The sequence below is a fragment of the Schistocerca piceifrons genome, chromosome 8 (genome assembly GCF_021461385.2).
Source record: "Schistocerca piceifrons isolate TAMUIC-IGC-003096 chromosome 8, iqSchPice1.1, whole genome shotgun sequence".
Taxonomy (NCBI): domain Eukaryota; kingdom Metazoa; phylum Arthropoda; class Insecta; order Orthoptera; family Acrididae; genus Schistocerca; species Schistocerca piceifrons.
In genome coordinates, this window is record NC_060145.1 from 285626548 (window position 1) to 285641715 (window position 15168).

General features: G+C 44.6%; 1 protein-coding gene across 2 annotated transcripts in view; it reads left to right on the forward strand.

Annotated features, from left to right (window-relative positions):
- The window catches only part of LOC124711333 (vacuolar protein sorting-associated protein VTA1 homolog), a 58962-nt gene extending 44165 nt beyond the window's left edge, over positions 1–14797 (forward strand). For both annotated transcript variants that reach the window (XM_047241359.1, XM_047241360.1), the window contains exon 5: positions 14369–14797. In XM_047241359.1, coding sequence (XP_047097315.1) covers positions 14369–14529 — 161 coding nt within the window. In that variant the 3' untranslated portion in view covers positions 14530–14797. The remainder of the gene's footprint in view (positions 1–14368) is intronic.
- The last annotated feature ends 371 nt before the right edge of the window (positions 14798–15168 follow it).

Consider the following 15168-nt stretch of genomic DNA (forward strand, 5'->3'; position numbering starts at 1 on the left):
GGGCAACACACACCATTGCTAAACAATGGCTTCTACAGGGGCTTCTGTGTTGCGGTGGAATTTGAACAGATATCGTTCACATTTGGGAGAACTGCAGCTACTGGTCTGGGAGAAACCTTTCTGCATCTGTTTAAAAGAAACAAATCTTAGTCACTGACACACCTGCATTACAGGGCTACCAAGGATGATACTACTGGAGACAGGGCTAAAGGTGGAGCGGCTGGTTTTCTTGATGACAGATGCCACTCCTCTCCTGTCCCACTTACCCTGACCATGCTAGCCGTTGCTGTGAAAGTTCTTTCACCCTTTCATATCACTGTGTGTTCTTTGTGCCCACCCCCTAATGCTACTTTGGATGCAGATGCACTAGCAGAACTCTTCTGGGCACTCCCAAGCCCATTCCTCCTTGTGGGGGACTTCAGTGCACACAATGTGCTGTGGGACTCACCTACCACTTGCTCCAGGGATCGGATGATCGAGCGACTTGTGTATTATGAGAATTTCTACCTTCTGAATGCAAGTGAGATGACACACTTTTCCACAGCTACTGGGCCTTTTTCAGCCATTGGCCTTAGTTTCTGTTCCCCGGCTCTTGCAGACTCAGTTCAGTGGGAAGTGGCTCCAGATTTACATTCTAGTGGCCACTTTCCAGTGAGTATCTGTCTGCCAACTAGGGCAGTGGCTGACAGGAGACCACACAGATGGATAATACAAAGGACAAATTGGTTACAGTACAGTTGACAGGCTATTTTTGAACAAAAGGGTTGTGCACAGGAGGCAGTGACCCATATCACTTGTGAGATCCAACGGCCTGCCACAGAGTCCATCCCCAGATCTAGAAACCACCTCAGACGATTGCCCATACCTTGCTGGGATGACAACTGTCGATTGTCAATCAGGGCCAGACGAACAGCTCTGCGAAAATTCAAACACTGTCCAACTACAGACAATCTTCATGCCTTCAGATCTGCAAGAGCACATGCGAGGTGAGTGATAAAACAACAAAAGAGGGCTTCCTGGAGGGAATTCATGACTTCCATCAGTGGGTACACTTCCACTGCGCAAGTTTGGGAATCTATAAGATGGATTTCAGCCAAGGGTAGGACATATCCCCATGCGGCATTGCCAAGTAATGGGGTCTTGGTAGACATGCCAGGAGACATGGCTCTAGTTTTAGATGAGCACTTCTTTGCTGTTACTACATCATTCAGACAAGCTCCCGCTTTTCAGGTATTCCATAGGACTGCAGAAATAAGGAAGCTCAGTTTCTTCTTATCATCATGAGGAAGTCTACAATCTTCCGTTCTCCATGTGGAAACTGGAATCAGCTTTGTCTGCAGCCAGAGACACTGCTCCAGGACCTGATTACATCCATTATACCATGCTTCATCACCTGTGCCCTGAACTGGAAGGACAGCTTCTCTTGTTTCAGTCAGGTGTGGTTTGATGGACAGTACCAAACAGCTTGGAAGGAGGAAACATTAATTCCATTCTGGAAACCAGGCAAAGACTGTAGCATGCCATCATCTCAAATCCTGAGGTCACCTGAGCCGCTCTCAGTGCGGTTTCAGGCACTACTGTTCCACCTTTGATAACTTAATCCTACTGGAGACAGCAATACAGGAGTCCTTCTTATGCCGCAACCATTTGGTTTGTGTGTTTCTTGACCTCAAAAAAGCATATGACACTACTTGGAGCTAAAACATCCTTCACCAACTCAATGATTGGGAACTACGTGGACACCTGCTGCTTCTGATCCAATCCTTTGAGGACCAGCAGTTTCGTTATCATGTTGGCAATGCCATGTCTGACTGCTTTGCTCAGGAGAATTGAGTCCCCCAGGGCAGTGTCCTCAGTGTCCTATTGTTTGGCATTGCTATCAATGTAGTCAGGAGCCCCGGCAAATGATCTTTGTTTGTGGATGACTTTGCAATCTTCAGCCGGCCGAAGTGGCCGTGCGGTTAAAGGCACTGCAGTCTGGAACCGCAAGACCGCTACGGTCGCAGGTTCGAATCCTGCCTCGGGCATGGATGTTTGTGATGTCCTTAGGTTAGTTAGGTTTAACTAGTTCTAAGTTCTAGGGGACTTATGACCTCAGCAGTTGAGTCCCATAGTGCTCAGAGCCATTTTTTTTTGCAATCTTCTACTCTTTCTCTGATCTTATGATGACAATGAGGCAGCTACAGCTGACCATTTGGAGGCTGGAAACCTGGTCCCAGAAAACCAGTTTTCGGTTCTCACCTGAGAAGACTGCGTGCGTCAATTTTAACCGTGCTCATCAAGAGTTTTAACCAACCAATTCTCACAGTGGGGGACAATATTTTCTGTTTTCAAGACACTGTGCACTTTTTGGGTTTATTATTTGACTTGAAATTAACTTGGCTCCCACACGTGAAAGACCTATGAGCAAAGGGCATCTAGTCATTGAATATTTTGAAATGTGTTAGTGGAAAAACATGGGAAGCTGACAGGTCCCACCTCCTGCAGTTTTATAGGGCATTTGTTTGATCACGCCTAGATTATGGGAGTGTGATCTATGGGTAGGCCTATCCTTTCTACCTCAGGATGATAGGTGCTGTCCACCATGAGGGCATTTGGATATTGACTGGAGCCTTTTGGACCATCCCAGTACAGACTCTGTGTGCAGAGGCTGGTGAACCACCACTCTCGATTCAGTGACATATCCTTTTGGCTCAACAGGTGCTGAAAATCTCAGTGTCACCTCAGTCATTGACATTTAGTTCATTGCTCCAACCCATCTTTGAATGGTCGTTCAGGAATCGGCCCCATGTGACCAAGCCATTTGGTATATGTGCAACAGACTGTCTCAAGGATCTGGATCTATCGGGCATCACATAGCCAGAGATGGAACGCATTGCTGCCTTGATGTCTTCAGAGGCCCAAAGTGATTTTAAGCTTGACACAGGACAAGACAACTTGTACTCCAGATTTTGTTTTTACAAATTTGTTTTCTTCCATTTTAAGTACATATCACAGTTTTATCGTTGTGTATCCAGATGGATCCAAGCAAGAGAATGCTCTTGGTTGCTGTGCTGTTTTTTCTGATGGTGTTTTTGAAGTGTGTCTTCCAGAACAGTTTAAAAATTATGATGCGGAATTATATGGCATTGTGGTGGCACTGGAGAGGGTCCACAGACATCACCATGCAAGGTTTCTTATCTGTTCTAATTCTCTTAGTGCATTGCAAGCACCTTACCAAATGTATCCAGTAGACCTGCTGATTCAGCTCATCCATGACTCATTACAGTGGCTCCAACACTGTGGCAAGGAGGTGATCTTTTGCTGGGTACCTGGCCATAATGGGATACAGGGTAACAATATGGCCAACAAAACTGCCAAGGAAGCATGTTGGGATAGTGTTGTCCATCAATGTCCCATCCCATTGCATGCCATCATCTCATTTTCTGTCAGATGCGTCATGCATCAGTGAGAGATTGAATGGTTGCAGGTGACAGACAACAAACTGTGGTTACTCAAATTGACCACAAAGGTTTGGCAGACTTAATGTCGGCATCGCCGCTGGAAGGAGGTTCTGCTTACCAGACTGTGCATTAGACATAGCCCTTTAACATGTGGTTTCCTCCTCTGGTGGGAGGATCAACCATCTGTGAAGTTTGTGATGTGCCACTTTCCATTGAGCATACTGTGGCTGTGTGTGCCCTATATACTGATATTAGGGCAGTCCTCAGTCTTGGAGATCTGCCCACCATCCTCACAGATATTTATTCAGTTGTTACCAGGGTGATGAAATTTTGTGAAGTGTTAGGCGTCATCCCTAAATTGGTGGGGAAGGGTGGCACACTTTAATATATTATAAACTGCTGCACGTGTGAGGACAGCCTTTGTCCCCAACCATGAGATTTGCATGTTAACTTTTTGCCAGGGCACTGATGACATGATGTCATGTGTCCGATAAACCCAAATCATCATCATCATCTTGCAGAAAATATAGGTAATCTTGCTATAGTTACTAATCTAAAGCTATGTACTGTCATAGCCTGCAATAAACCATACCTGCAAACTGGAGTGTGAGTTAGTGAGGCCCACCGCGCAGCAGCGATGGCCTTAGTACACGCTGTCAAGAGGGTGTTGGCAGCGTGTTGCTTGTTGGTGTGTCTCTGTCCTCACTTGTGATAGGCATGCTTGATCCAACGCCTACTATTGATCTTCTCGCGTCATCTTTGCTGACCGGTGTGCTGGCGACAGCTTACGCCAGCACAGTTAACCCCATTATCGATTGTCTCCTGCCAGGTATCTCATGCTCTCTTCTCGTTGATGACTTTGCGATTGCAGCTCTCAATGATCCTGTCTACTTGAGTGCCGTCATCAGTGATGTCTTGATCATCTTTACTTGTGGAGCATCAACAATGGCTGCCACTTTCCCACTGACAAGACTGTCTGTACGAACTTTTTGTGGCGCCTCCACTATCCCTGCAACTTAGCCCATTCCTTCTGCCGCTCATTGACACAAGGAACTTCTTGGGACTCAAGTTTTATTTGTTGGTCTTCCCAGGTCTCTTACTTGCCAGTTTGTTGCGTTCGCTCCCCCAGAGTTCTGTGTGTTTTATGTGGTACCTAATGGGAAGCAGTTCAGACCATCCTCCTCCATTTGTATGACCTTGTCCATTTGAAACTGGATTATCACATATTCATCTGCACATCCGACTATCTTATGTCATCTTAAAAACCATCCCCCATAGTGGGATATGTTTGGCGACTGGTGCCTTCTATACTAGTCCTGTTGAGAATCGTCGTGCTGAGGCTGCTGACTTAGTGTTGTCCTACCTGCAGGATGTTCTCCTCAGCTGTTACGTGTGCTGTCTGTCTTCTATGCCCAGTCACCCATCCTATGCTCTCTTTTTTGATAGATTGATAGTATGGGCTGCGCCCATCTTTTCTATTGCCTCCTGGAGCTTTGCTTTAAACTCCCTGCCACATTCTCCATGGGTGCGAGCTCTTCACCGCCCTGGATTTGTGTTGGAGGTACATTTTCATTTCAGACTCCATTTGCTTCCTAAGGACACTACACCTGGCCTGGTGTATCACAGCAAGGTTCATGCATTTCACCAGGCCATCCACTGCTTCCAGCTTCCAACCTGTGTCATCTGCTCATATTCTCTGTGCTGTTCAGAGCCTTCACATGCTGTACTCAATCCCACCTTTAGTACAACAGATCCAAGAATGCCTCCACCCACTTGCTGTTGAGGGAGCCAACACGGTGTTCATGTGGATCCCTGGTCACGTTGGCATGCCAAGAAATGAGGCTGCTGATGCTGCTGCAAAGGCTGCAGCTCTCCTCCCTCAGTGTGCTAGTTATTCTGTTCCCTCACATGATCATCTTGTCGCTGTCTGTTACCCCGGGACATCTCCTAATAGCGTAGTCGACCTCCTCTCAGCCCTCACGTTGTGAGGTGGTTGTTTTAGCCTAGCTGTATGGCTGTATATAGGACATTGTTGTTTTAGTCATCACCATTTAAGTGCCAACCCTGCCCCACTGTGTGCCTACTGCTCTCAACCCTTGCTGCTGTGCCACTTTCTGATCTGATGCCCATTTTTTAACTGTTTGTCCTTCACTTTGTCAGATCGTTTAGCAGATGACACATGTTCTGTCATCATGTCTTACTTTTTATTCGCCACAGTGGCATGGCGAAGCAAATTTGATACTCCCCACAGGGACCTCCGCCATTTCAGTGCTGTTTTGGGAAATATTCCCTAGAGATGTCCTTGTCCTTAGCTGCTGCTCTTTTGAAGTTTTTGCTCGATAGGGTTTTTGCCTTTTTCACCGCAGGTTTTTATTTGGTACTTTTTTTTTTTTTCTTACATTGTGATACGGGTGTTTGACATTAGCAGTTTCATGACCTAAAGCACCAACCAGGAAAACAAACCAGCTGCCTGTTCCGGAGTTCACTCATGGGTGCCACATACCTATCCTATGCTATTGCTGCTTCTCCGGAGAGCCATTGTTTGGTATCCTCACATAAACTGAACACTTTGCTTCTCACTGACAGTATAGATTTTTTTTTTTTATCAAAAGCTCTCTCAAAGTATATAACTGCAGGCAAAACGATGATTAATTGATTACTGTCTTTATTAATTTCCTTCATGGCTTGCAACTGGTCCCTTGTGTTATACCCATTTCTAAACCCAGCTTGTTCTTCTACCATATCAATATCTAATGCTTTTTTTTGTAGTTGATACTTACAATTTTAATGAATATCTTGTTTATTACAGAGGACAGGTTAATAATCTATAATTTTTTTGTCAAACAATAAAATCCAGGATGGAATGTAATAATATTATGAATAGGAAAGTTGTGACACACCGTATAGTGGAGATGCTGACAAGGGAACATCCCCATCGCACCCCCCTCAGATTTAGTTATAAGTTGGCACAGTGGATAGGCCTTGAAAAACTGAACACACATTAATCGAGAAAACAGGAAGAAGTTGTGTGGAACTATGAAAAAATGAGCAAAATATATAAACTGAGTAGTCCATGTGCAAGATGAGCAAAATCAGGGATAACACAAACACAGGAGCGTCGTGGTCCCGTGGTTAGTGTGAGTAGCTGCGGAACGAGAGGTCCTTGGTTCAAGTCTTCCCTCGAGTGAAAAGTTTAATTTCTCATTTTCAGTTTATGTGACAAACTATTATGTTTTCATCAGTGTTTTGGGAGTGATTATCACATTCGCCAAGTGTAAAAGTTGGGTGGGTCGACAACAAATTCCTGTCATGTGACACACATGCCGTCACCAGTGTCGTATAGAATATATCAGACGTGTTTTCCTGTGGAGGAATCGGTTGACCTATGACCTTGCTTTCAAATGTTTTCGGTTCCCATTGGAGAGGCACGTCCTTTCGTCTACTAATCGCACGGTTTTGTGGTGCGGTCGCAAAACACAGACACTAAACTTATTACAGTGAACAGTGACGTCAATGAACGAGCGGACAGATCATAACTTTGCGAAAATAAAGAAATAAAATTTTTCACTCGAGGGTGACTTGAACCAATGACTTCTCGCTCCGAAGCTGCTCACGCTAACCACGAGACCACGGCGCTACTGTGCCTACGCTCTCCTTGATGTTGCCTATGTTGCACATGGAATACTCTTTTTGTATATTTTGCTTATTTTTTCATAGTTCCACACAACTTCTTCCTGTTTTCTCGATTGATGTGTGTTCAGTTTTTCAAGGCCTATCCACTGTGCCAACTTATAACTAAATCTGAGGGGGGTGCGAGGGGGAGGTTCCCTTGTGAGTTGCAGATAGGCACAACATTTGTGACAGTCTTTTTGTTGTGCCTGTCTGTGACTCAGATGCCTCCGCTATGTGGTAAGGAGAAACTTTCCTTTCCATAATATTGTATAGTTTTTTTTTTCCCCCACCCTGTTTCATATGAAGGAGCATATTACAGCATTATTTCAGTGCTCCTCAGGCATTCTGCAAAAATTTTTTCAATTTCCATTTGTATTACGTTCACTAACTTCAAACATTTCTATTGAGAAATTAACAGCTCCCAATGTCTTGACTTCCTTCATACCTTGAATAGCTTTGTGTACCACAGCCAGAATTATATCCAGAGAGTTATTACTTTAATTATTAACCATGTGTGTTTCTGCTTTATCTTAAAACACTTGTATGATTCTCTCACTGTCATTAGTTACTGTGCCGCTGTTGTAATATGACATCTACCTAAAATTAGTTTTTGTCTTGCTTTTTTCATACCACTCATCTGCCTGTATAACCCTTACTTTTCAAGATATGGAACTTGTTGCATAATTTTGTGTGCTGTAGCCCCCTCTTCTCCAATAAATGTTTATAATCTGCAATACTGCCTTCATATCTGATGAATTTGTTTCTTTCTAGCTTTGAATTGCATGTTGAGTGTCTATGACCACCTTAAATTTGAAAGTAGTATAGGACTATCAGTTTCTGTGCAGTTTCTTTATCATTTGATAAAACATAGTCAGTTTCATTTTTAGTTCCACTTGGTCTTTGCCAAGTGAATTTTCTGTCTGTTTTATTTTGGAAGAAACTGTTAAGGACAGATACGCTGTTGTTCTCATCACATTGTTGATATAACCTCTGTCATATCTGGTATCCTGGTCAATGTTTCCCACTGAAGAAATGTACATAGATTTTTTTCCTACTTTTGCATCAAAATCACCCATAATCTTATAATAAAATATATTTTCATTTATCAGTTTTTGTTGCTCTTCAGAGGTATTACACCATGTCCAAGAGACATAATTTTAACAATATTATGAAAAGGAGAGTTGCTACACACCATACAGCGGAGGTGCTGAGCCACAGATAGGATTGACAAAAACTCTCTCACAATTACAGATTTTAGCCATTAAGACCTTTGTCAGCAATAGATGAAACACACACACACACACACACACACACACACACACACACACAGACTGCTGTCTTGGGCAACTGAAATCACACTGCGGGCAGCAGCAGTGCATGATGGGAGAGGTGACTGGGTAGGGGTAAGGAGGAGGCTGTGGGGGGAGGGTTAGCATGGTCGGGGTGGCGGACACTGAAGCGCTGCTGGTTAGACGGAGGGCAGGAGAGAGAGAGATGGGGACCGAAAGTAGTGGAAAAGGAGAGAAATAAAGACTGGGTGTGATGGTGAAATGACAGCTGTGTAGTGCTGGAATGGGAACAGGGAAGGGGCTGGATGGGTGAAGGCAGTGACTAACGAAGGTTGATGTCAGGAGGATTGCCGGGAATGTAGGATGTATTGCAGGGAAAGTTTCTACCTGCACAGTTCAGAAAAGCTGGTGTTGGTGGGAAGGATCCATATGGCACCGGCTGTGAGATGGATGTAATGTTTGGCAGCGTGTTCGGCAACAGGGTGGTCTGCTTGTTTCTTGCCCACAGTTTGTTGGTGGCTATTAATGCAGCTGTCATGCCTACATAGAATGTAGCACAGTGGCTGCAGTTTAGCTTGTAGATCATACGACTGGTTTCACAGGTAGCCGTGCCTTTGATGGGATAGGTGATGTTAGTGACCTAATTAAAGTATGTGGTAGTGGGAAAATGTATGGGCCAAGACTTGCATCTAGGTGTGTTACAGGGTTATGAGCCATGAAGTAAGGGATTGAGGAACAGGGGTTGTATAAGGATGGACGAGTATGTTGTGTAGGTTTGGTGGGCAGCAGAATACCGCTGTGGGAGGGGTGGGAAGGATAATGAGCAGGACATTCCTCATTTCAGGGAACAGCGGGAGGTAACTGAAACTCTGGTGGAGAATGTAATTCAGTTGCTCCAGTCCTGGGTGGTACTGAGTTACAAGGGGAATGCTCATCTGTGGCCAGATGGTGAGACTTCGGGAGGTGGTGGGAAACTGGAGAGATAAGTCATGGGATATTTGATTTTGTATAAGGTGGGGTGGATAATTTCTCTCAGTGAATGCTTCAGTGAGACCCTTGGTATCTTGAGAGAGGGCCTGCTCATCACTGCAGATGCAATGACCACAGGTGGCTATGCTGTACAGAAGGGACTTCCTAGTATGGAATGGGTGGCAGACATCCAAGTGGAGGTATAGCTGGTGCTTAGTAGGATTGATATGGGCAGAGGTACTAATGTAGCCATCTTTGAGGTGGAGGTCAATGTCTAGGAAGGCGGCTTGTCGGGTTGAATAGGAGCTGGTGAAGCAAATGGGGGAGAAGTTGTTGAGGTTCTGGATTAATGTGGATAGGGTGTCCTTGTGGCTGATGAATGTGAACCAGGTGAGGGGTTTAGGATTCTGGCTTTTTAGGAAGGATTCCTCTAGATGTCCTATGAATTGGTTGGCATGGGATAGTGCCATGCAGGTGCCCATAGCCATACCCCGGATTTGTTTGTAGTTTATGCCTTCAAAGGAGAACTAATTGTGGGTGAGGATATGGTTGGTAATGGTGACTAGGAAGGAGGTTGTTGGTCTGGAATCCGTCAGATGTTGGGAAAGGTAGTGTTCAATAGTGGAAAGGCCATGGGCTTTAGGAATGTTAGTGTAAATGGAGGTGGCAGCAATAGTGACGAGCAGGGTACCGTGTCGTAAACGGTCAGTAACTGTGGAGAGTTGGTGGAGGAAATATTGTTACCTTTTATGTAGGAGGGTAGGTTCTGGGTAATAGGCTGAAGGTGTTGGTCAATGACGGCAGAGATTCTCTCAATGGGGGCACAGTAACCAGCTACAATGGGGCATCCAGGGTAGTTACGTATAAGAAGGTAGGAGGGCGGGGCTCGGTAGGGGCGAGTGGAGAGATGGAGGGATGGGCCTAAGGATTTCTGGATTTGGGTCACTGTGGCAAGGTTTATAGGGGAAGTATCTGACAGATGGCAGAGTCCTTCTGCCACATAATACTTGCAGTTCAAAACAACAGTGGTGGAGCCTTAGTCTGCAGGTAGGATTCTAAATGTCGGTATCAGTTTTTAGATGTTGGACTGTGGTTCTTTCAGCAGATGTAAGGTTAGTTTGCATGTTGAGGGATTTGGGGAATGATGGTGAGGCAAGGTTGGAGGTTAAGAAATTCTGGAAAGTTAACAGGGGGTGATTTGGGGGCAGTGGGAGTGGATCAAAGTTGGATTGAGGAGTGAACTGAGCTAGGCAAGGTTCAGTATTGGTCTTTGGTTGAGTTGGATTGGTAGGGTTGGTGGCAAAAATACTTTTCCACTGAAGTGACTGGGAGAAGGAGAGAAGGTTTTTAACAAGTCCTCCTGATTGAATTTGGGAGTGGAGCAAAAGGTGAGGCCTTAGGAAAGGACTGATATTTCTGTAGGGCTAAGGCTTCTGGAGTAAAGATTCATGACTATTTTGTGGGTCTGTTTAGGTTCTGGGTTATGTGTGGTGGTGAGAGGGAGTTTCAGAGGATGGGTAAGTGTAGTAGGTCTACGAGACAGAGTTTGCCAGCTATGAGGGGATGTGGGGGAGGTTTGGAGGGTGTTGTAGAGGTGGTGGACACTGGTACTCCAAGGTGGGAGTAGGGAGTGAGCAGGATGGAGAGGTTTTTGAGATGGCATTGTGCATGCTGCTATAGTTCCTGCAGGGTGAGACTTTTATTGTGTATTATGAGTCCCAGGAATTTGGGATTGCATAGCATAAGAATTTTGTGGATGGAGAAAAGGTACTGCAATAAGGTTTGAGCTTGGTTCATATGGTTTTGACGAGGTCTAAGGATTGGCAGAATATAAACAGGTGGAGGACATTGTGGAAGGAAGGGTGGCAGCCAGAGATGGGTAATTTCATGGTAAGGTCATGGGGGGGGGAGGGGGGGGGATTCCATGAGCCAAGCAACAACTCAAATACAGTATGTGGACTGGGATCTGGCTAGGGATAAGGAAACTTTTCTGTATTGACACAGATGGAGGGAGCAGGGATCCATGGTTGCAGGATCTCCAGTCACTACTCAAATCCTTGGAGCATCCCACAACCTCTCCCCAGAGTCCTCCTCTCTACTCACCCTTACCACTTCCCACACTCATACATGCTTCCTAAAGTCCATAAACTTAACCACCCAGGATGCTCCATTGTGGCCAGTTACTGTGCCCCCACTGAGAGAATCTCTGCTTTCATACACCAACACCTTAAACCTACTACCCGGAACCTACCCTCCTATATAAAATATACCAACCATTTCCTCCACTGACACTCCACGGTTCCCGTCCCTTTACCACATGATGCCCTGCTCGTCACTATTGATGCAGTCTCCCTTTGTACCAACATTCCTAATGCCCATGGCCTTACTGCTATTGAACACTACCTTTCCCAATGCCTGATGGATTCCAGACCAACCACCTCCTTCCTAGTCACTATGACCAACTATAACCTTACCCACTATTACTTCTTCTTTGAAGGCATTACCTACAAACATATCTAGGGTACAGCTATGGGCACCCACATGCCAATCTTGTCATGTGTAATGTATAGGAATCCTTTCCTAAAAACCCAGAATCCTAAACCCCTCACCTGGTTCAGATTCATTGGTCACGAGAACACCCTATCCACATTCCTCCAAAACCTCAACAACTTCTACCCCATTTGCTTCACTTTCCCGTACTCAACCCAACAAACCACTTTCCTAGATGTTGACCTCCACCTCAAAGATGTCTACATCAGTAGCTCCGTCCATATAAAACCTACTAACCACCAGCTATGCGTCCACTTAGGATTTCATACCAAGTCCCTTCCGTACAGCCTAGCCACCCATGGTTGTCGCATCTGCAGTGATGAGCAGTCCCTCTCAAAATATACTGAGGGTCTCACTGAGGCCTTCACTGACCATAATTATCCTCCCAGCCTTGTACAAAAGCAAATCTCCCGTGCCTTATCTTTCCAGTCTCCCACCACCTCCCAAAATCCCACAGTCTGGCCATAGAGGAGCATTCCCCTCGTAACTCAGTACCATCCAGTACTGGAGCAACTGAATTACGTTCTCTGCCAGGGTTTCAACTACCTCTTGTCATGCCCTGAGATGAGAAATGTCCTGCCCACTATCCTTTCCACCTCTCCCGCATTGGTATTCTGCCAGCCACCGAACCTGCTCAACATACTCATCTATCCTTACACAACCCTTGCTCCCAAGCCCTTACTTCATGGCTCATACCCCTGTAATAGACCTAGATGCACGACCTGTCCCATACATCCTCCCACAACCACCTACTCCAGTCCGGTCACTAACATCACCTACCCCATCAAAGGCAGAGCTACTTGTGAAACAAATCATGTGATCTACAAGCTAAGCTGCAACCGTTGTGCTGCATTCTTTGTGGGCATGACAGCCAACAAGCTGTCTGCTACATGAATGGCCACCGACAAACTGTGGCCGAGAAACATGTGGCCCACCCTGTTGCTGAACACATTGCAAAACATGACATCCTTAATTTCAATGACTGCTTCACAGCCTTTGCCGTATGGATACTTCCTACCAACACCAGCTTTTCTGAATTGTGCAGGTGGGAACTTACCTTGCAATACATCTTATGTCCCGCAACCCTCCTGGCCTCAACATTCATTAGTCACTGTCCTCACCCATCCAGCCCATTCCCTGTTCCCTTTCCAGCACTACACAGCCGTCATTCCACCATCACACCCCGTCTTTTTATTTCTCTCCTTTTCCGCTATTTCCCCTCCCCATCTCTCTCCTGCTCTTCGTCTAAGCAGCAGGGTTTCACTGTCCGCACACCCCACCATATCATCCCCCCCCCCCCCCCTCCCCCCGTTGCACCACTCCCATCATGCACTGTTGCTGCTGCCCGCACTGTGATTTCAGTTGGCTGAGACTGCAGTCGTGTGTTTCATCTGTTGTTGATGAAGGCCTTAATGACCTAAAGCTTTAATTGTGAGAGCCTTTTTGTTGTGTGACTCAGCATCACTGCTATATGGTGAGTAGAAACACTCTCCTTTTCATAGTATTGTTACATTCCACCCTGGATTTTTCATTGTTAGACATAATTTTGTTTCTTTATCATTGACTTTCTGACACACACACTGTTCTTCAGTAAATCTCATTTAATCCCTTATCCATTTCTGCTAACCTATCTTTGATTTCTAGGGTTCTGCTGTTTACTGATAACAAATAGAAGTTAGTTGAAGCATTTGTTCTCTATGGCCCACAGTTCTGTGTATTTAGCCAAACTTTGTGTAGAAATATTGGGGCACAGAAATGTCTCTGCATCCTCCATGACATGAAGCCATTGCTTGAGGTGCCTTGCTCCACAGCTCACAATATTTTCACCCAAATCTGAATACCAACATCTTAGAACTTGCACATGGCAGTAGTACCACCAACAACCCTGTCCATTGTACACTATCCTAAAGGTCCCAAAGAGTTGGGCAAGATGTATGAACAGTACTATACTGTGGCAGAACCCTGTGCTTGCAGCTGTAGTAGTACCTATGCCACACAATACTTGTGGTCAAGAGTTGCAGTTTTTGACTTGTACATTGTAGATTGCTGAAGAGCTCGTTCATATTTGTCTCCCATAAAGTGATCTGTAAAGATTGTTGCCATTTGTGTACTAACAGTTGGATGGGTTGAACATCTGGATCACATCTTGGCAACTACCCTGGTTTGTTCTCTTGATCTTGCAAAGACATAAATAATTATTTAAATTCTAGCAGAAATTTCCATGCCAGATTTAAATCACCAAGTGGCCCCCTTCCCTCCTAAACCTTGTATTGTCCATACTTTGTAATTGTCTCATAATTTACATCTACTTCCTTGCTACCGTATTGTCCTTCTGTATCTTTCCCAATGTTTTCCTTCTCACCTTTGTTACACATACTTTATAAAGGTATATGTATCAGCATTCTTCAGTTTGTGTATGTTAAAGCTTTTGCTTTCATGTTTCAGGTAATGGAAGTTCAGCTTCACTGAATCCAGCACAGATCACAAAGGCTCAGAAGTATTGCAAGTGGGCAAGTAGTGCCTTGAACTATGACGATGTACCAACCGCCATAGAAAACCTGGAGAAAGCATTAGTTCTGCTTCGGACTGGTGCAGATACGGGTTAATTGCCTAATTGTCAACAAACTAAAAAGAGCAGTTTGTGTAATTTTTTATGCTAATACACTTTTCAAACTAAAATGTTTACAAAATTAAAGTTCCATTTTACGATGTATTGTTAACTGATGGAGAAAAGCTCATAGTAAATATGCTTGGTACTTCGCTTCCTGTTGATGATTATTGAAAATGTATGACTTCTTGCGTATGGGTATGCATGTACTAGCATAATTTATGTAAAGTCATCTTGCGAATATAAAGATATTGATTTTCAGCAAATAAGAGGAATTGTAGATGTTTACAACATATATCATAATTAAATTATTTTTTGATGACAAGAATGGAAATTCTTGGATGGAACTATACATAAAATATGAAAAAGGCAACTGCTCACCTACAGCAAACTGATGTGTGGCACATAGCCATGTAACAGAAAACAGTATGCACTCGCCTTTGAGCTCTGGTTCTTCTTCTAGCATAGAGTGCACACTCACAACCACACAGTTAACAAAACGCACACTACTGTGGCCACGGCAACACATGAATGTAAAATGGTTCTACCAGACATAGATTTTTGTTTCTTTTCTCTAACATTTATTTTTCAAGGTAATAAACTTACTGCAATATTTACAGCTCCTTCTTCTTCAATA